The 21,818-nt window shown below is 46.3% G+C and overlaps 1 protein-coding gene across 1 annotated transcript; it reads right to left on the bottom strand.

Moving 5' to 3' along the window:
- Positions 1-568: 568 nt before the first annotated feature.
- On the bottom strand, positions 569-18,950 carry LOC107381954 (LON peptidase N-terminal domain and RING finger protein 3). Its single transcript, XM_015953931.3, has 12 exons — positions 18,128-18,950; positions 5,438-5,556; positions 5,230-5,352; positions 4,293-4,397; positions 4,032-4,209; positions 3,876-3,957; positions 3,686-3,800; positions 3,474-3,595; positions 1,647-1,805; positions 1,408-1,570; positions 1,171-1,320; positions 569-870 (listed from the first exon to the last, which is right to left on the bottom strand). Exons 1-12 carry the CDS (start codon positions 18,813-18,815, stop codon positions 712-714), a joined length of 2,163 nt encoding a protein of 720 aa, XP_015809417.3. The 5' UTR covers positions 18,816-18,950; the 3' UTR covers positions 569-711.
- Between the last annotated feature and the right edge of the window lie 2,868 nt (positions 18,951-21,818).

Below are 21,818 nucleotides of genomic sequence, written 5' to 3'. Positions count from 1 at the left end.
AGGAGCAGGAGGAGGCGGAGCCATAAAAGCTGGAAGACTCGGGTTCATCTGACATCATTTACTCCACAGACCGCCTTCAGAGTCATTCAAAACTTTATTTAAAAAAAGGAGAGATCATTTCTGGAGAAGAGGGGTTTCACTGAGCAGATGAAGAAAGCGATTGTGATCTGTAGCTACCTTCCAACAGGAAGTTCCATATATGGTGGGACGGTACCAGGTGACGTTTCTGTCTTTGCTCTGGTTAAACTCACTTGTCTTCTAAACATAGGGTCACTGGGAAGTGGCGTGGGCGGGGACAGAGTCTCTGTTCACCTGACATGCGTGTTTTTGGCCTGTGGGAGGAAACCCACACATACATGTGGGATTCAAACCAGCAACCTTCCTGCTGTGAGGCAGTAGTGCTACCAACAGGCAAAATGAAATGAATGAGGAGCAACAGGAAAGTCAGGACGGATGAAGACGGTGATGAACTTTGTGAGGACATCACGTGCACAAACGCTGATTTGACAACAATAGTAATCTGATTTTTCTGCTGTCTGAACAGATCTCAGGTCTGCATGCCCCCCCCCCCACACACACACACACACACACACCATAACAACCTGAACACACACTCGTTCTCTCATTTATTGGTTTCTTCACACAGTGCATCAGAAGGAAGAGCGAGTCAGCAGCTGCTCGGAGCTTGTGAGCGACGGTGTGGTTTCCTCATCACCGCACCTTGCTCTGCGTCATGAAGAGCAGCACCTTGCGGATGCCACTGAGGCGATCCTTCAGAGAGGTGAGGGCGAGGAACGGCAGCTGGGCTCGGCCCTCCAGAGGAAGAACGGCTAGTAACCACCAACACCAGGATGGGCCATTGGGACTGGCCTGTGAGGGCGGAGGGACAAAGGGTTTGGGTTCTTCTTTACGTCCATGAATATGATGTGAGTTTCATCCTTTAAAGGTTCTGCTAAAGATGTCTGAGCCATCTTGGATAACACTCATAACGACCTTGGTTTGAAGAAATAGGGATCGGTTCTGATCAGACTGATGAGCTAACGGCTAGTCTGGGCACATTTTAGCAACCTGTATCAATCTCATGTTTTATATCTGTTCAAGTGATTGTTGTTTAGTGTGTGTGTGTGTGTGTGTGTGTGTGTGTGTGTGTGTGTGTGTGTGTGTGTGTACCTGGAGATCCGAGTCTTTCTGGGGCATGGGTCCAAAGTGTCCTTCAATGCGTTCCTTCTGCTCAGCTTTCAGAGAGTTGACCCAAACCAGAGCCTGTTCGTACACGCCGTCGTGTAGACACTGCAGCTCCCGCTCAGCCTCACCCTCCACCTGTGTGCACACACACACACACACACACACTCCAGATTACTCTCTCCAGACGTTTCACCCCCCGTTCTCCAACCACCAGCAGCATACCTTGACATCCTCCAGGTACTCGATATCAGCTGTGTTGTAGCCATCCCTCTCGCGGTGCTGAATGACCTTAAACCTCCGTCCACCCGTCGTGTCCACCACCGAACGTCCGTCAGAGAAGAACTTTACATCCCGGATCTCCAACAGACACCCGTAATCAGCAAAGCTGAAGGCAGAAAAGGGGATTTGTCGCATCTCCTGCTCAAATGCAAAACTCAAACAGACTTGGTGAATGGCATTACCCTTTGACGTTGTCTCCCAGACACATGCCAAAGCAGTTGGTTCCCGCCTCCATGCACCTGCGAACCATCAGCCTGTAGCAGGGCTCGAAAATATGCAGCGGACAGGGCACAGTGGGGAAGGCCATGGTGCACACGAATATAGGCATGTTCTTGTTAAGGCTGGAGAGGAACAAGAGCAGGAAGCATCCTAAACCGCTGAGTCATGGTTCAAGTGTTATACAACGTCATGAAAACATTTCTACTTCCTGTTGTCATGCGCTGAGCTGAGCTAACCTCTCTCTGGTCCGAGTCTTTCTGTTTGCAGGTGGGCGTGTCCCGGAGGGCAGCTGCTGTGAATCTTCTCATCAGAGGTCAGGGGATTTAAGGAGCGGCGTGGCAACGCACCAGTGCCGGATGATTACTCAGTATTGGGTACCTCTCGGTCATTTGACTGCACTCCTCTTCAAGAAAGAAACTCCCGGAATCACGCTGCCTGCCTGCCAGCCACGCCGCTCACCCTGACCGCCTGCTCTCCAACGCTCACCTGCCCCGCTCGGACACTTTAGATTCCTGCGCTCAGCTCCCAGCCATCATCTCTGCCCCTCACAACCATCTCGCTCCGCCAGACCTGACTCGTCCTCCTCTCACCCCGTTTATTTGTATTTTCCTGCAGCTACTCATCACTGTCTCTGCTGCAGAACGCCATTGGACCCTCCCGAACCGCAGACCTTCACCCGCCTCCAGGGTGATTCTACCTGTCGTGGGTTAAACCACACCCCAACATGACAACTGCTCTGATGGGAAACTTTAATAACTTTAGAGTGTTCTGTGACAACCTGGGGCTGCGCAGTGGCGCAGTGGTTAGAGCTGTTGCCTTGCAGCGAGAAGCTCCTGGGTTCGATTCCCGGCCTGGGGTCTCTCTGCATGGAGTTAGCATGTTCTCCCTGTGCATGCGTGGGTTCTCTCCGGGTTCTCCGGCTTCCTCCCACAGTCCAAAATCATGACTGTTAGGTTAATTGGTCTGTCCAAATTGTCCTTAGGGTGTGTGTGTGTGTGTGTGTGTGTGTGTGTGTGTGTGTGTGTGTGTGTGTGTGCATGGTTGTTTGTCCTGTGTGTCTCTGTGTTGCCCTGCGATGGACTGGCTCTCTGTCCAGGGTGTACCCCGCCTGACTGCCCGGTGACTGCTGGAGATGGGCACCAGCCCCCCCGCGACCCTACGTGGACTAAGTGGGTTCGGAAGATGGATGGATGTGACAACCTGAACAGTTTGTCACAGAACGTTGGTGAAATACTCGTTATGTCCTACAAGACTGGTGAGCTAACGGCTCTTCTAAACTCTTACTGGTTCTCGCTGCTTTATCTTATTCATATTTTCTCCATCATCAATTTGACTTTAACAGGAAAACGCAGCAGTTCCGGTGCCTCCAGGGGTCCAGTCCGTCAGGAATGTCTGAATTATCAGTTCAAATAAACGTTTGACATGAAACTGCTGCTGGCGGTGCAAACGCGCAGCACTAGGAGGAGCAGCTTGAGCTGTGCTCAGACTAGCCGTTTGCCCATCAATCCTGTGTAATGTTAAAACATTTTTTCAACAGAGGTTGTTCAAAATTTCATCTTTGACAGGAAGTAGTTTGTTTTGGGGCTGCTTAAATCCTAACGTCCTGCTTTTAACTGCAGCCGAGTTTAATTCTGAGATCGTCTGCTTTTGTCTGAAGTTGTATGTACTGAATCAGCCTGCAGGACAATGCCACTCGGTCGGTGTGGATGATATCCATCCGGCGTGGCATCGTCCACATCAGGACACACGGAGAAGGAGCAGGAAGAAGACCAGATCGGAGCTCAACTCACTTTGAGAGCTCTGCCATCTCCTCCAGGTGGATCCTCTGTCTTTCCGTGAACTCCGTAGGAAGATACTTGGATATCAGCCTCTCCGTTGAGACCGTCTTACAGTACTGCCTCTGGACTAGGTACTGGAGAGACAGACAGGGACTTTTACTTTCAGAAGCACTACCTTCACTAGAAGACATCACGTACTGTATTCTGGAGATCCGAGCACATACCTCGGACAGTTCCTCCTTACAGAGAGGACATTTTGGATTATGGTCCAAACATCTCTCCAGACACCGAAGACAGAAAGTGTGACCGCAGGGTGTTGTCACCGGCTCGTAGAAAAGTCTGGAGGCAGACACACACCCCTCCGTCAGACCCAAACAGCCTTACGCTGGTTAGTGTAAATGAAATCAACCTGACCTCATGCACAGAGAACATTCCAGCTCCGTCGGGTCCAGGAGGTCACCAGATACAGATCTCAGATCTGTCCCTTGTACCGTCTCTGCACAGAGACATCAGACCTTTAATGACACAAAATAATCAGTAGGTCACGTCTGAGCGTGCTGGAGAACTCACCAGGCCTTGGCTTCTTCTGCTCCCCGTTGCTCTCCTTGTTTTCATCTTCCTCAGACGTCCATTTCCGTTTGAGGAGACAGTCGTGGATCTTCTCAGCTTTGGCGTCTCCGAAACAACCCTCTGACCTCTCGGGTAAAGAGAGAGAGGACGCCGAAGACAAAAAGCCAGGAGCAAAAGTCTGAGGGACAGAGGAAAGATGGAGTCAGAAGGTCATTTCAGGAAAATAAAAGAGTATCGTCTAATTATTAAAGCTCCGTTTACCTGGACGGGAGCACGGACGCTGTTTTTGGAAGAGTGGACGTTTGAGCGGTCTGAGATGTGTTCAGGGACTGGGTCGGTGGCTGGAAACAGGATTTCACTCAGCAACTGTAAAACCAGCAGGGATGGAGTTACTCTGGATTATTGTCCAAACCCACATGAAAAGAACCTGCACGTAGGAGACGACGACGGCAAGAACTAAAAATCAAGGAAAAAGATAAAGAAAACTCATGTCCTGTCAAAAATGGATGGGTGGTTGAGTCTTCAGTTTTACATAACAAGTTTTTAATGTTCTGTGTAAATTTTAGAGACGTTCCATAAAGTTTATGAACGTGATGTCATCAGAAAAAATGGCGGCGCGTGCACCAGCTGACGGTTTCTGAACAGAACACAACTTCTGCAGTTTGGGAGTATTTTGGGTTGGAAGCAAACTTAAAAGGCGAGGCGGTAAACCCTGATGAGGTCATTCCTGCAAACAAGAGATGACCACGAAAGATGCACGCCCCGCCGGCAGAGGAGCAAGCCGCCGCTGAAAAGGCAGCCGCCTGTTTGGGGCTCGTTACTAAAAGAGACGACGAGCTTTTCTGGTGGGAATAAGCAGCCAGGCTTCCCCAGGGCGAGGGGAGGAGCCCCGAAGTCCCCGTGCGTCTGGGCCACAAGCTCATCCAAGCGGGTTTGCAGCAGTCAGTCCACAGAATCCTACGCTGAAGCAGAAAAGGTAAATATGCTGGTTTTTGAGGCGAAAAGTCTTTTTGCTTTTTAACTATGTGGTTATTTTTTATTAACAGTGTTTGTTATTGAGCTTCGAAACGGTGAACGTCCAATCCAGCAACTTGGTAATTCCCCTTGAGGCTCACGTCATCATTCCCTGAAAAACCGTACACCTGGATAAAATGTGAAGGAAGCTGGGCGGTAGCGCCCACCACGCCGGAGTCCTTACCTTGTGAGCCTCGCTCTTGGCCAACCTGCAGTCCGGCTCTATGGACAGACAGACCAGGTACTCCCTCAGAGCCTCCTCCGTCCTGCCCAGTGACACCAAGGCCTGGGCCTTACGAATGTGTCCCTGAAAGTCAGAGGAGGAAACATCACACCACATTCCAGCTGTGGCGTAAGAACCTGGAGCAGCTGGTTCAGGTCAGCTCTGTCACCTTGGACCAGAGGGGCATCAGGCTGCAGGCCAACTCGGCATCCCTCAGAGCTTTTTCATGGTTCCTCAGGCTGGAGTGGATCTGAGAGCGGTTACTGAACAGGATGTGGTCGGTAGGAGCTGAGGAGAGGAACAAGAAGGACATTTAGTGAGTGAAAGGAGGTCAAAGATGCACCAGAACAAAATGGAATCAGAACCAAGCTAAAAACCAGCACAAGGCTAACATACCCTTTATGAACACCAACTAAAGAGATCAGTGTGTCACTTTTAAAAGGGTCCGGGTGGAAACGTGTTCTCTGTTCTCACCCCTTGGCTCATAGTCAACACTTTCAGATCCTTCGTGACTTTATTTGCTCTTATGACCCACCCCATCCAGCTGAGCCTACAGCGTAAGAAAACACAGACTCACTGGAAAACAGCGATATTTCATGTTATGAAACCAAATCAATATTTAAAAGCAGCGTACTGATTTTTTGGGGAGAATTTACATTTATTGTGTTTCTATCTTGTGCTGTAATTCAAACCCTGACTGCTAGGTGGCAGCACCTTCATTCTGAAAGAATTGGATCTAGCAGTAGTTGTGCTTTGGAAGTGTTGGGCCAGAGTTTTAAAATTAAATTCAGTCCTAAAAACAGCAGACAACGTTGTAGCATCGCGATATATCGTATCGTCTCCCCTGTATTGTGATACATATGATATCACCAGATTTCGTACCTATATACACCCTTACTGCTACGAATCTAAAGAGATACAGCAAACACCAGCAGCTGATCTAACCAGTCAACAGTTTTTTATTCACATAAAAACAACCTACAGTCATTTGTTGATGTCACGTGATGTGTTGAGTTTGGTAGCCATGTAAGGTCTTAAGTTATATGACAACAAGTGATTCAAATAGATCCTTTCCCACATTACGGAATGTGTTATGAAGAAAAAGCCTTACAAAACCATGCAGCCCTATCAAGGTCACCTATATAGAATGTTTCATAAGTCTAAAGAATTATGCAAACGTCGCAGCTGGCCCACAGAGAACCCACGTGAGACTTTCAGCAGCTTCAGTGCCATCACACACACGTATGAAGTCACTTTCATAAATGAGATTAGAAATGGAGGTGTAGGAGGAGGCTTCGAGGAGACACGCTGAGATATGCAGGAATCAGGCTCAGAGCAAGTGGCACACCAGAAATACTGATCAGGAGTGCACACTGCAAGGGACTTCATCATGCATTAATGAGAATGCACACACACACACACACACACACACACACACACACACACTAATTATAACTCTGAGGCCACTGAATTCCTCAGCTCACATATAAGAGCTGCATGCCAAAACACCATCCTCAGCTGTAACCCAGATTCAGTCCTCAACTTTAGATTCAGGTGAAGGTGGGGCCAGTTTGCTCTGACACACACACACACACACACACACACACACACACACACACACACACACACACACACACACACACACACACACACTCGCACGCACACAGGTTTTGCATAATCACAAAGATCCACCTATCTTTGTTTTCAAGCTAGCCTTTGCTGGAGGCTTGGCAGGGGATCCTGGAACTGAACCAGCAACCCTTTGCTTGTTAGTCACCTACACTTTTCCTGAACCACCTCTAGACTTTTGGGCATGACCGGCTTCATAAGAATCCAACGGGAACCGAAGACATTTATAACTCTGTTTTCCTGCTCTGTGAACGCGCCACAGCTAAGCGTTGGGTCATGTGACCAGTCAGTCACACGTACTGTGTGTTAATCATCGACCTCACACAGGAGGTACCCTGTAAACGGTCTCATGTTGGATTTACTGGTACAATCAGCAGAGAAAGCAGTAAAAAGTGACATCCTAAGAGAGCAGCAAAACAGCTTCACTGTAAATACATTTTTAATGCAAATACATGACAAATTATGAATTTATTTCTTTTTATTATTTCTGTTAAGCTTTGTTGATTAGTTGTGCTCTTACAGCTGTGACTCATTAATGTGCATGCGTTAATAAAAGGGCGTGGTGCTGCTACGGCGACTACCGGTCCCCACTGAATGGTGTTTGTTCGTTCCTCCGTCAAGGGTAGCTGGCCGTCGGTTCTCCTGTCTTCAAAAGGCTGCGTCAGCAGGTTATGGGCCCAGAAAAGAAAGTGGAAAGCAATGGCAACGATTGTGTTCCGACGGAGAAGAAATAAACTGAGTTTTTGGGTCACCTGCGGCTGCTGGGACTTAAGGAGACAATCCTGCGCTCAGATGAGCCAGGTGAGGGCGAAGAAGATGATGATTCAAAGAATGAGGAAGCATACAGTACGTAGAATTAATCCAGTTTATGGATGACAAAAGTCTTTCCCTCATAAAGCGAGATGCCCAGATGATGGAAGGAAAGCCCTGCAGACACTGCGTGATTATTATGCGAACAAAGGAAAACCCCGAGTGATCAGCTTGTATTTGAGCTGACGTCACTGAGGAAAGCAAATGATGAGACTGTCGCTGATTATACTGTATCATCCGCGCAGAGACCGCAATACCAGCACTAAGAAATGCAGGAGAGACGTTAAGCGACGGGCTGCTGATCGCGATGGTTCTGAAGGGGCTACCAGGAGCGTTTAAGCCATTTGCCATTCATAAAACACAAAGTGATGACAAGGTAGCATTCAGTGCGTTTAAAACAAAGTTAAGAAGCTATGAGAGTAGTGGAAATTTAGATTCCTCCTGCAATGATGATGCTGTTATGAAAACTGGAGGTTCTGGTGTGAGGATGAGGGGGAAAGAGACTTAACTCAGTTAAGATGCTACACCTGCGGCCACGCGGGCCATGAAGCACGAGAATGCGGCCTGCAGAAACAGTGGTGCACATTTTGCCAGAGCCGCTCACAGAGACTCCCAACTGCAGACGGAAAAAGAGAGACGACGCAAAACACGCAGCTGATGAATGTCACACATTTGCCTTCACGATCAGCGGCTGTGGAGAGAAAAAAGTTTCAAAAGATCTGTGTGTGCGTAACTCTTGATTTGTAACTTGTGTTTACGTTTTCGTGTGTAACTTCAGCTTACACACACACACACACACACACACACACACACACACACACACACACACACACACACACACACACGCGCGCGCACACACACACACACACACACCTGGTAAACACGGACAAAACTACATTACACACAGATCAGTTTACAAGTACAAAAATCCTTTTGAGACTATTTTCTCACCTGACTGATTTGTGTGTACATGGTGCGTTTGAATGCTCGGTGGAAGCTGGGAAATATGAATTTCCTTTGGAATTAGTCTAAACTTGTGTTGACGGGACAAATATGCTTTTCTGTGGAAAAATAGAGTCTCTCAGGATCCTGTAGTTATAAAAGATAGACCTACGTTTAACTTTTAATCATCTAAAATTGTTTATTTGGACAAATATGTGTTTGTGAGCCATGAAAACGTAGTGAAAGAGTTGTAAGAAATGACTAATACATGGCAGAGTTAGTTCTCTGAGTGGAAAAAGCAGGCTTCAAACCGGGAGAAGGCACAAGAAGATGGTGCAGCGTCCTGGTGATCTTTCCTCTGAAGTAAGTAAAAGTAAGTCCAGCATGTTTTGCAGTCAGATTATAATGAGTCAGCTATTATTTTTGACCATTTCAGACGTTTTATAGGTCTGTAAGATCGACACACTGTCCCCAGACAAGGAAGTGGTTCTTGGGCCAGTTTGTGTGTGTGCACAATAATGAAAACTATTTAAATGAAAACTAATGATGGGTGTTTCGACCACGCAGTCACAGATTCATGGTGGTTCTTTCCTCCTGAAGAAAGGATTTGAAGTTCGCTGAACTTACAGTCATTTTCCCTCCGTTTTTCTGTTTCTGGTTCGATGACGTCACTTTCGTGAAGCATATTTGTAGTCCTTGTTTTCACACTAAACCTAAAATAGCATTTCCCCCCGTTCGAAAATAAGCAAGTTCTAGGTGTCAAAATGTCTCTCTCGTCTTCCTCCGCTTATCCGGGTCCGGGTCGTGGGGGCAGCATCCCAACTAGGGAGCTCCAGGCCGTCCTCTCCCCGGTCACCTCCACCAGCTCCTCCGGCAGGACCCCAAGGCGTTCCCGGACCAGATTGGAGATGTAACCTCTCCAACGTGTCCTGGGTCGACCCGGGGGCCTTCTGCCGGCAGGACATGCCCGAAACACCTCCCCAGGGAGGCGTCCAGGAGGCATCCTGACCAGATGCCCAAACCACCTCAACTGGCTCCTTTCGATCCGGAGGAGCAGCGGTTCTACTCCGAGTCCCTCCCGAATGTCCGAGCTCCTCACCCTATCTCTAAGGCTGAGCCCGGCCACCCTACGGAGGAAACTCATTTCGGCCGCTTGTATCCGTGATCTCGTTCCTTCGGTCATTACCCAAAGCTCATGACCATAGGTGAGGATCGGGACGTAGATCGACCGGTAAATCTTTAAAATTCACGGACATCATATTTGAAATCCATGGCACATACAAATGGAATTAGAATAGAGCGTTTTAGGACCATTGACTTGCGTTCCTTTTTTTCAGTCTTCCGAGGTCCAAAAGTAGACGGGTGTGACTTAGGCGCCCTATGACTCAGTACAACCTTCTCGTGCCTTCTCTCCTTTTGAACCACTCTGCCATGTATTAGTCATTTCTTACAACTCTTTCACTACGTTTTCATGGCTCACAAACACATATTTGTCCAAATAAACAATTTTAGATGATTAAAAGTTAAACGTAGGTCTATCTTTTATAACTACAGGATCCTGAGAGACTCTATTTTTCCACAGAAAAGCATATTTGTCCCGTCAACACAAGTTTAGACTAATTCCAAAGGAAATTCATATTTCCCAGCTTCCACCGAGCATTCAAACGCACCATGTACACACAAATCAGTCAGGTGAGAAAATAGTCTCAAAAGGATTTTTGTACTTGTAAACTGATCTGTGTGTAATGTAGTTTTGTCCGTGTTTACCAGGTGTGTGTGTGTGTGTGTGTGTGTGTGTGTGTGTGTGTGTGTGTGTATTCAATGATTCATCTGTGTAGGAGCTGAACTTACACACGAAAATGTAAACACAAGTTACAAACCAAGAGTTATAGACACACACACACAGATCTAGATACGCACACACACACACACACACATATAAACACACACGCACAAGTCTTTTGAAACTTTTTTCTCCCCATAAGCGACAGCATCACGAACTGAGTGAAAGAGAGAGGTCTGATGGTCGACACAGGAGCTACTTCCCCCATCACCGACATCAAGAAGTTTAAAAGCTTTGATGACACCTTCCTCCCGGAGAAGCACTTCATGGAGCTGGCCGATGGGAAGCGAACGAGTGGCGTCGCACACCAACGAGGTGAGGCCGTGGTCTGCCTGAGGGACAGCGAGGGACGTCCTGTGATGGCGACACTGGAGTGAAATGTTTCTCGAATTAAGCACGACGTTTCATGTTCTCTACAAAAGATGTTTATTTCTCTTCTTCACCAGCTGTCTGTCATTCACCTCATCAACCTCTCCTCTACCCTTAAATAAATAATCTAATACCGCCCCCTTGTGGGCGGAGCCATAACAGTTATCACTACATCCCCTTTGTCCCACAAAAAAAACAACTTTTTTTTCTTTTTCTTCTTTCGTGCACTATTAAAGATTCAAGCTCTCTGGAGGATTAATGATGCGAGTTGTCCTCCCGAGCCCACAGGATTCAGGCTCAGATGTGGCTCCCTCTGCTGACGGGACACTGTCCTGCACAGCCATCCCTGCTGACAAACCAGGCCGTGCAGTCGGCTCAACAACAAGAGACGAACTATCATGAAAGTCTGGCCATCTTCGGTCCTGACCACAGGATCTAGGACCAACTTCCCCCAAAACAGCAGCTCTCCTACTCCAATGATAGGAATCCTCAACTCTCACTGTATCATTCTGGACCAGCGACTCCAGTGATCTGGTTGACCCGTCATAATTCCTCTTCTGTCTCATTTGCAGATATTTTCTTCGGAACCCCAGATCCTGGGGTACCTCATGAGGGACACTGAATGGGAGAGTGGTCCTACATTTCCAGTCCAGACAACAGTGTCCAGAGGCCTCACACTGTCCATGGCTAAGCCCACTCCTGGTACCATGAAATGTTTCTCGAATTAAGCACGACGTTTCATGTTCTTTGCAAAAGATGTTTATTTCTCTTCTTCACCAGCTGTCTGTCATTCACCTCATCAACCTCTCCTCTACCCTTAAATAGATAATCTAATACCACCCCCTTGTGGGCGGAGCCATAACAGTTATCACTACACAGAGGGCGCTCTACATCCCGACGTTCCCGCAGGACATCTTCTCGGTCAAAGCTGCGACCACCAATAGAGCGGAGGTCCACTTCAAGGAGGGAAGCAACCAGCTGGTCCACAAGGACGGCACCAGATTTGACGTTAAAGAACAAGGGAGACTGTACTATCTGAGCACTATAAATAGTGAGAGTGATAATAATCAAGAATGTCAAACATGGTCATTGCAATTATGATGATGTGTCAAAGTTGGAGAATGTAACCAAAGGAATGAAAATCAAAGGTAAAACTGATCAATTTAATCTAAACTGTGGAATCTGCGTACAGGGAAAGTTTGTTCAGACTAGAAGCAGAGAGCCTGATGTGAGAGCTAAAGAAGCGCTGGAGTTGGTGCACACAGTCCTAGCTGGCCCTATAAGCCCAGAGGCCAGGGATGGTTTCAGATATGCGTTAGCGTTTACAGACGATTATTCAGGCGCAATGTTTGTTTCCTCAAAGCAAAGAGTGGTACTGTTAAAGCAACAGAAAAGTTTATTGCCGACACTGCTCCTTATGGGAAAATAAAACGGTTGAGGTCAGACAATGGAACAGAATTCACTTCCAATGAGTTTCAGTCATTGCTTAGCAAACATGCAATAAAACATGAAACCTCGACACCTTATTCACCCCATCATAATGGGACGGCTGAGAGGAGCTGGAGAACTTTATTTGATATGGGGAGATGCATGCTGCTACAGAGCAACCTGCCCAAACAGCTGTGGACGTACGCTGCAGTTATCCGGAACAGTCTAGGCCAAACCCCATACTACGTGCTAACAGGAAGACAACCTGACCTGTCAAAAATGAGAAGCTTTGGATCGGTTTGCCATGCATACAAGCATGATAAGAAAAAGTTGGACTCCAGAAGTGAAACTGGAATCTTTGTTGCCTATGACAGAAACAGCCCAGCGTATTTGGTTTACTACCCAGAAACAGGAAAGGTACTTAAGCACAGGTTGGTGAAGTTTGTAACCAAGACTGTGGTTGAACATTCAACGCAGACCGATGAGATTTTAACCATTGATGTATTTGGGGAGAGGCTTATCCCTTCCGTATCTAAAGAGCCAATGACTAAACAAGACCCTGAAGTGAAACTTGAGGCAGAGATTGAAGCCTCAGAACCAGAAAACAACATTCAGATCGAAGAAAGTCACGGTAGACGTTATCCTAAGAGGGAGAGGAAACGTCCAGAGTACCTGAATGACTGAAGGTAGAGTGGAGGAAGACGAGGAATGAATTGATGTCGATTATTGTTACAGGATGCTAAACAATATCCCACACACATACAAGGAGGCTATCACTTCATCAAAGTCTGAAATGTGGGCACAGGCAATGCAAGAAGAAGTGAAGTCCTTAGAAGAAAACAATACGTTCACTTTAACTACACTGCCGGAAGGTAAATCCATAGTGGGGGGGGGGGGGGGCAGATGGGTTTATGTTATGAAAGAAAATGCAGATTTAACAGAGACATATAAGACCAGACATGTAGCGAAAGGATATAGTCAAGTAGCAGGAGTAGATTACAAAGAAACATTTTCTCCAACAGCCGATATGACTTCTGTACGCACATTAATGCAGCTTGCAGCACAGAATGATGTAGTGGGATAAGTCACCTGCCACCGAGTAATTGGACGCCCTATCATTGAGGGAAGGCGCTCATATAAATAGGGCCTGAGGTGGCGCTACAGCGATCTTTTACTTTGGCTTAACTTCCGCTTCCTGTGTGAAGAGCTGTTGTGTACGGTACTCCGGCGTGTCGGACTGAATTGTTGTATGTGGTCCTCCCAGAGTAACGGAAGGCTTCTTTTATCCTATGTGCTTCAAAGAAGTGATCCAGGAAGGGGTGTGTCTCCACGGGAGACTCTGTTGTTCTGCTGCTTTTCTGCACAGTTTCATGGGATCTCTGTTTACCGGTTGTTGACCCGGTGCTGGACCATCATCCGGTTCCAAGACCTCTCCACCCCTCTGCTCGGACTGGTTGACGGGATCAGCGGAGACCATCGGGAGCGGCTTTGTCACTCGCTCCTCTGTACCGTATACCAGCGGAGGGCGTACACCCGCTGTGGGGTTGGGTATTCTAACGAGGGGCTGCGGGCCCTACCGGCAGTTGTCGTCTGCCCGGGAGCTCATAAGGACGGCTGAGGCGCAGGCTAATAGACTCGTGTGCAGGCGAGCTGTATGCTCGCTCATTCCCTGACGGCCTGCCGGCTCAGTCGTGGCTGTGTGTGTGTGTGTGTGTGTGTGTGTGGATTTGGATTTTTACTGTTTTCTGTTTTCTTTTCATTTAGGCTGTGAGCTGACAGTGGTGGTCGAGCCCTGGTGGTGGTCCTTTTGACGGTGTGCGTGTGCTCCAGAGTCACTTCACCCCCCGAATGCATGCACGTGTGATTGGGGTGAAATTACTTGTGGTTGGTATTTAGTTCTGGGCTCTCTTAGGCAGTCCCATTAATCAGCCTCAGCCTAAGTTGATGTGGTTTTAAGCAGTGTTGATCTGCAGGTGCATGGTGTTTTTAGATTATTTTAAACTCATTTTATTCTTTGAATAAAATCTGTTTGTGTGGAATGGAACTCCGTCTCAAGCTTGATTTGTAAAAATGAACTAATGTGCCTTAGTTTCAGTCGTTTTGGTTCCTGATAATCAGGTGGCGTTGTTTCTAAATTGATAAGTGGCCCTGCTCGCCACAATGACTTAGAGTTGCATCAGATGGATGTAAAAACAGCGTATCTGAACGCTCCCATTGACCGTGAAATGTACATTGAACAGCCTGAAGGCTTTGAAATCAAGTCGGACACGGGTAAAAAGTTTGTGTGTCGGCTGAACAAATCCTTATATGGTCTAAAGCAGGCCGGTAGGAACGGGAATAAAATGCTGCATGATGGTCTTCGCAAAAGTGGTTTTATACAGAATGACGCAGATCATTGTGTTCACAGTAAACAAACAGAATATGGAAAAACTCATCTGTTAATCTGGGCTGATGATCTCCTCGTTGCATCAAAGGATTCAAAGTCACTTGAAGAAAAAGAAATGTTACCAAAATTGTTTAAGATGAAAGATCTTGGTAAACTAAAAACTTTCTTGGGTGTTGATTTTACACAGAAAGGAGATAAAGATGAACCAAACGAGATTCATAAAAAATATTCTGGAAAGATTTGGTAAGTCTGACTGTAAAGCAAGATCTCCTCCGTGTGAACAAAAGATGCATTTTGATAATGAAGGTGAATTTGTTGATGCAAGAAGGTATCGTCAAATGGTTGGCAGTTTGATCTACGTAATGACCTGTACAAGGCCTGACATATGTTGGATTGTTAGTACTTTCCCAGTATCTGTCCAAACCAAAAGAGCAACACTTGACAGCTGCAAAACGTGTGATAAGATACCTAAAAGGGACAATAAATCAAGAGCTGTGTTATACAAAAAGTGAAGGAAAGCTTGAACCTGTAGCTTATAGTGATGCAGATTGGGCTTCAGATATGTAACGATGGGTCGCTTACATCTTACTTATGAACCATAAAATGTGAGATTCCATAGAAATATGAAACATCAATCTGATGGATCTTCGATTATTTTAACCAGAAGATCGGAACTTTTTATTGTAGGGATTAAGCGACGCTTCGTATTAACTCCAAGGAAAGAGAGAGAGTCAGGTTTAAAATAGTTAAGAAATGTATTTCTACACAATTTAAACAAGACTAACTTTAACACTCTGTGAACTGATGGACTAAGGTGGAGTGAGACGTGATGAATGATGATGGTGTGTGTGTGGAATGTTGTTATCAGAACCTCGTATCCGGAGAAGCGGTTAGTTCTGAGTGGGAGTGAACGTTTCGCTCTAAACTTTAGTCGGAGATTTATAACACACATGAAATGCCATCTGCCGGTCTACGTACCCCAGGGGAAGCCTCCGTCAGAACCAGAATGCCGAGGTCCTCTTGGACCCTTCTTGGAACCGAAGCCGGTAGAAAAGCAGCGGTGCCGACCAAACTAGTCTGGGAATGTTTCCAGGTCACGACAGGTTATCACTGGCGTCTCCGAGACCCTGAAGGGGTCGTGAGGTTCAGCTTTTATTCTGAAGGAACCGTTGCGGTCAGGTGTAACGCAACTGATTTTATCCAGCTTGTCGAGGTTCTTTAAGGCTGAAGAGAAAGTCCGGATGGCCGGTCCGAACTTCTCTAGAACGCTTGAACTAAAGAAAAGGTGACGTGGAATAGTTTTTATAATTGTCATATTTTGGTTTACTGGCGAATCAGAATTTGACATGCAGAAGAGGGTTTATACAAACTCCACAGAAAACCACGCCCAGCCAGAAACGAAGGTTCTGATTGGATCAGACAAAGGAAATGTGTCATGTGACATTAGCATTACGTGTCATCACGTGTCTAGTGCAGCTGTCCAAGATTATAATAACTTGTGAAATCTACTGATCACAGGATTATAATATCAAGTAATAACATTGTCATTTCACAGATTGGATGAACATTGGGCTCACATTATTATTGGTAATAACAAACGTTGTTTGATTGTGTGTTCATCAAAAGAGTTCTCCGTCTTGTCTTGAGCTGTAAAGAGGTGAAGCAGTTCAGGTGAGCAGAGGCATGAAGGGCCTTGGCCAATATCTCATGTAGATTAGCCTGTGTCAGAGACATTTTGTCTCCACTCGAGCAGACGCAGCAGATCATGACTCTTAGGTCAAAAACAGGAGATTTCATGACGCTACAACACCGACAGACGCAGCACTACAGGCTACTGTTTTAGCTTAAAAAAAGGCTCTATTATCTCCTGGAAAACCAACGGCAAAGTGTTGCGTTATCCACGTGTGACGCAGAATATACAGCTCTAGATGCCACAGTACAGGAGAGTTTATATCTTTTGCAACTGATGAAAGGGTTGACTGATGAGTGTTATGTGACTGTAAAAATCTTTGGAGATAATCACGGTGCTATTGCTTTGTCTAAGAATCCAGTCTGTTGACAGAGAAGTAAACACATAGACATAAAGTATCACTTTATTAGATCTATGCTGAACGATGGAAAGATAACCATTGAGTATTGTCCAACAACAGACATGGTTGCAGATGTTTTAACAAAGTCTGTAACAAAGGTCAAGATGGATAGATTCAATAAAATGTTTGTTTGGAATGTAAATTTATTTTGTCATAATGTCACGCCTTCATTTGCAGCCTTGGTCTTTCTGGGATGATTATGTGCGTTCCTGCTTTCAAAACGTTCAAAACAAGGACACTTGGACTTTAAAGTAGTTGTGATTAAGCGTACACAACCAGCCCTTCAAGGGAAGGCTGCAGGACAATGGTGTTTCTGTTTCTCGGCCACAGAAGCCCCGTGTCCTGTGCTGAAGGAGCCTTTGATGTCTGTCCACACAAACCAAGGAAGGGAAATGAATCCAATAGTTTACTTTTACGTTACTTAACCTGAAACAGTAATCTTAAAAACAACTATTTAAAATTAAATATATACAGTATGTAATAACTACAGCACCTTTACATTAGGCTAGTTAACCCTGATACCATGTGACTGTTTACATTTATATTATGTTTACTTACTCTATTCAAAATATGCTGATTTTAAAAGCATCAATGTCAGTTTATTGGTATCAGCAAATATTGGTTACCTGTGTAATTAATATTGGATATCGGTATTAGCTCAAACATTTCATATCAGTGCATCACTACTAAATATTTATAATTAAATCTGAATATATAAAATTGTACCCAAATGTAGAAGTGGCAGTCTTAAACGAAACGTTCCGCTTATTTCAGAACATCAAAAATGGGAGAAGTACATAAAAAATAGAGTGAAAAAAAAAACTCTTTGGAAATTTTGATTTCAGTTTAAATTTTTAGATGACGTATTAGTTAAACATTTAAATCAAACTTTATAGAAATCCACTTGAATTTAAATACTAATTTTATTGTTGTCACTTGGATTCATGTTTAACTTGTAATGTCCTTCGAATGTGTTGAATTGGTGGTTTTAGATGTTCTTGAGGATAAAACGCGGGTGCCATTTTGTTTCTGTATGACTTTACAATCGGCGCCACACATAGCGCTCCACTGACCTGCAATGATACCCTTGACCCATATTTGCCGACTCATCGTTTCACGTTACACAAGACGAGCGGCGCGTTACGTGCTTACGTAACGCGTGGTCCACTGACGCAGCCTACATAACCCAGTTACCCAACACATGCCCGGGGACGGCCCTCGGATGCCCCGGTCTCTCGTGCTTGTCTCTCCTTGACACACTTACCGGGCTACCGGGACTGTTTCATAACCACAGAAGCCCCAGACTGCCAGCTGTGCCACACAAACGGCTCTTGAACAGACATATTTAAAAGTTGGTCCTACCTATCTGAATGGCTTGGTTGTATTTGTCCAGCGCAGCCTCCATCCTCCTCTCGGCGTACAGCCCGTTGCCCTCTCGCCTCAGCCGGCCGGCATGGTGCCAGGCGGGGAACCACTTGGCCAGCAGGTTGCTGAGCACCACGTTGACCCGGTAACTCTGCACGTCATCCACCGTGGAGCTGCCCCTGCACTCCTTACACATCACCGGCCGCTCCTTCTCCTTCCTCTCCCTCTCCAGGCATCTCTTACAGAAGCTGTGCCCGCAGGGCAGAGTCACGGGCTCCAGCAGGAAGCTCAGACATATCCCGCAGGAGAAGTCCTCGAACCCGCTGCCTGTAGCACCTGCCGCCGGGCTCCCGCCCCGCTCCTCTCCCTTCCTCCTCCAGCGGCTGCTCTGACTCTCGCCCCGGTCACGTCTCCGGATGCTGTCCGACAGGTACTCTATGAGGTTGGACAGGTGAACTGGTCTAAGTTGCTCTATCTCCGAGGCTCGTCGGTACACCTCTAAAGCTTCGGTGATCCTGCCCCCGAACGCGAGCGCGTCCGCCCGCTTCGCCATCAGCTCCAGCCGGCTCCCCGAGCCCCCCACACCCGCCAGCTGGCACTCGTAAATATCCGCCGCCAGGTCGAAGTTTTTCGACTGGAAAGCTTCAGCTGCGAGATGCAGCAAGCTCTTACACTCGGTCCTCATTCAGAGCAGGACACCGGGAGTCTACGTCCTCATCTGTGCGGAGCTGGGCTGATGACCACCTGCTCCTGCTGCTGGCACTCACGTCCGGTCTCCGGTACCCTGCAGTCTGTTTTGTTTCCTCCCGGTCAGCTGCAGGAAGTCCCGGCATCAATGAACCGATAAGAGAGAGAGGAAAAAAAAAAGTTATGTAAACGTAGTCATGTGACCCAAACTAGCTGTTCCTATTGGACAAAAACTGTTACAAAACAATCTCACATGTAATAGTTTTCTGTGGGGGTGGGGTGCTGGAGGCTGTCTGACCCGCATGAATGACCTCACGCATGGTCAGAGGTGTGTGTGTGTGTGTGTGTGTGTGTGTGTGTGTGTGTGTGTGTGTGTGTGTGTGTGTGTGTGTGTGTGTGTGTGTGTGTGCGTGTGTGTGTGTGTGTGTGTACCGTTTCATTGATTAAACAATCACATAACTTTTATCCAACAGACACAACATAACTTCCATCCAGAAGTTATAGAACACTATTAGATCAAATTAAGGAGAATCAAATCTATCTAAAATATAATAAACTTTGTTTTTCTACAGTAAATAATAAGGAAGTGTATTGGTGAAATTATGGCGATACGATACGTATTGATACAGGGGAGACGATACAGTGTATCACGATGTATTGCGATGCATTCAGTCAGACGATATTAGAGATTTTTAGACTGAATTTATTATAGGAAATTTCAATAAACAGTCCAAACTGATACTTAACGTGTTTAACATGAGGTATCTGAACCATGACAGAGTGATTTACATTTCAATAGGGAGCCTTAGTCTACTTCCGCACAATGGGTCCCAGAAAGAACAAAAATATGAATGCAAGTCAACGGGGCTAAAAACGCTATTTTCTAATGCGCTTTGCCTTACGCCCTGATCACACATATGTACTGCAGTTTAAATGAAAAGTAATGATGGGTGTTTCGACCACGCCAGTCACGTACTTTGGAATTTATTAGCTTGTAAAAGGTCGTAATTAGCATGACTACAAACAAGAAGTAGGCGGACGTGTAGATCCTCTGAGAGAAAGTGGAAAAAAGATGGCCTATAGGTCTCGCAAGTTGTTCAGAGCATCACTGGTTACTTATCAGGATGCTGTGAGGGTCGCTGGAACGGCTTATTTTGCAGACATCATTGAAACAAACTCTAAGAATCCCAAGATTCTCTACAAAACACTGAACTCTGTGCTGGTGTATCAGGAGCCCAGCTTCATGCCCTCTACAGCTGCTGGAAACGGTGAAGATTTTCACAAATTTTTTGTTCACAAAGTATTTGGCATTAGAGCAGCTATTTCTGGTAACTCTATTGACCCTGTTCCAGTTCCTCCATCACCACCCACCCTGAGCTCCCTCAATACCGTTTCCTATTCTGAACAGAGTAAGCTTGTTGCAAGGCAGAAGCCCTCTGGCTCTCCACTTGATGTTCTGCTGCCTCGTCTCTGAAAGGCTGCCTTTCCGTGTGTGGCAGCGTGAGTGTCCTGTCACAGTGTCTTGATTGATCATGCGCCCTGGCTACTTGGCCAAGGGGATGTCCCTTTGGCTGACTGGTTAGCGCGCATGACTCTCACCCGGGGGTCTGGGGATCGAATCCCGCCTGGGCCCTCATTTCTACACCTTGCCACACGTGTCTTGGCCCATCACTTGGTCAGATTATCAACGGGAGCCTCAGCACAGGTGTGGTCCCAGCTGCTTTGGAAGCAGCAGTTGTTCGGCCGACCCTGAAGAAACCTGCTGCTGATGTCTCTGTGATTTAAAATTACAGGCCTATGTCTACCCTGCCTTTTACATCGAAACTGCTTGAGAAAGTTGTTTGTCAGCAGCTGGTCTCACATTTAGCTGGTTCTGTTTGAGGTTATCCAATCAGGGTTCAGGTCTGGCCATAGCACAGAGTCGGCTCTACTGAGGGTCTTAAATGACATCTATCTATCACTTGATCAGGGTACATCTGTGGTGCTTCTGTTGTTAGATCTGATGGCAGCTTTTGATACGGTTGACCATACGATGTTGCTAGATCGCTTGGAACGATGGGTTGGGATTAGGGTTGTCACGGTAACCGGTGTAGCGGTACACCCCGGTAAAAAAAAGTTGACAATAATAATAACCGTCTTGTTTAAAAAAACTATTTTATCTCGGTGGATTACCGTGGCTGCGGTGTACGCGCGGTGACCCTTACCAGCCACCGTATCATCTGCTGAAGTTGCCAGCGGTACATGCGCACTTTGTTGTTTACAACCTAAACTTTCTTGAAGCTAAAGCTGAAATAATGGCCAAAGGAGAAGACGGCAGCGCTCAGGACATTTTTTATCCCTCAAAGAAGACAAAGTGGGAAGTACGGGCATCTTTTGGATATATGAAGAATGCCGTGGGACAGTTGATAGAAGACGGCTATCCTGTTTGCAGCACGAGCAGAAAAAGTGTCTGTGAAAGGCAGCAACGCTTCAAATCTCATGACACATCTGCGTGACCATCACCCACAACTCTACAGTCAACGCAAGGCAAGCTAACGTTAGCGTTTTAGCTAAAATGCGTGATCTGAGGATTTGGGTTGAGGGAGAATGCAACGAGTCGCTATATAAAGCAGCCGCAGCGCCGCTACCTGCATATAAACCGTGTCGCGGACACCGCCATGTTGAAATGACGCTATGCATTACGGGGCTCCCAGGGGCCGATAAGAGTTGGTCTCTCTCCGAGAATAATTATGAATTTAACAACGATTACTGCCTGATGACATTTTCCCACATCTGCAAAGCTCACTGGAAGGACACAAACCGAGGAGAATATTTTCCTGATATAGGGTTTATTACTCAAGTAAGGGTAAAAAAGTATCTGATTAGAAGGCTACTTGAGTACTGAGTATCATCTGATCTAATATTTTTAAAATGATGACATCAAACAGACATAAAATAAGAAGTTATGGGCAAATATTGGTGTTTTAAAGACTAAAGGGAAAAAATGTAAACAAATAAACAA

Source organism: Nothobranchius furzeri, chromosome 1 (genome assembly GCF_043380555.1).
Source record: "Nothobranchius furzeri strain GRZ-AD chromosome 1, NfurGRZ-RIMD1, whole genome shotgun sequence".
In the NCBI taxonomy this organism is placed as follows: Eukaryota; Metazoa; Chordata; class Actinopteri; order Cyprinodontiformes; family Nothobranchiidae; genus Nothobranchius; species Nothobranchius furzeri.
The sequence above is the reverse complement of the archived record's forward strand: the minus strand, read 5'-3'. Positions and strand labels throughout refer to the sequence as shown.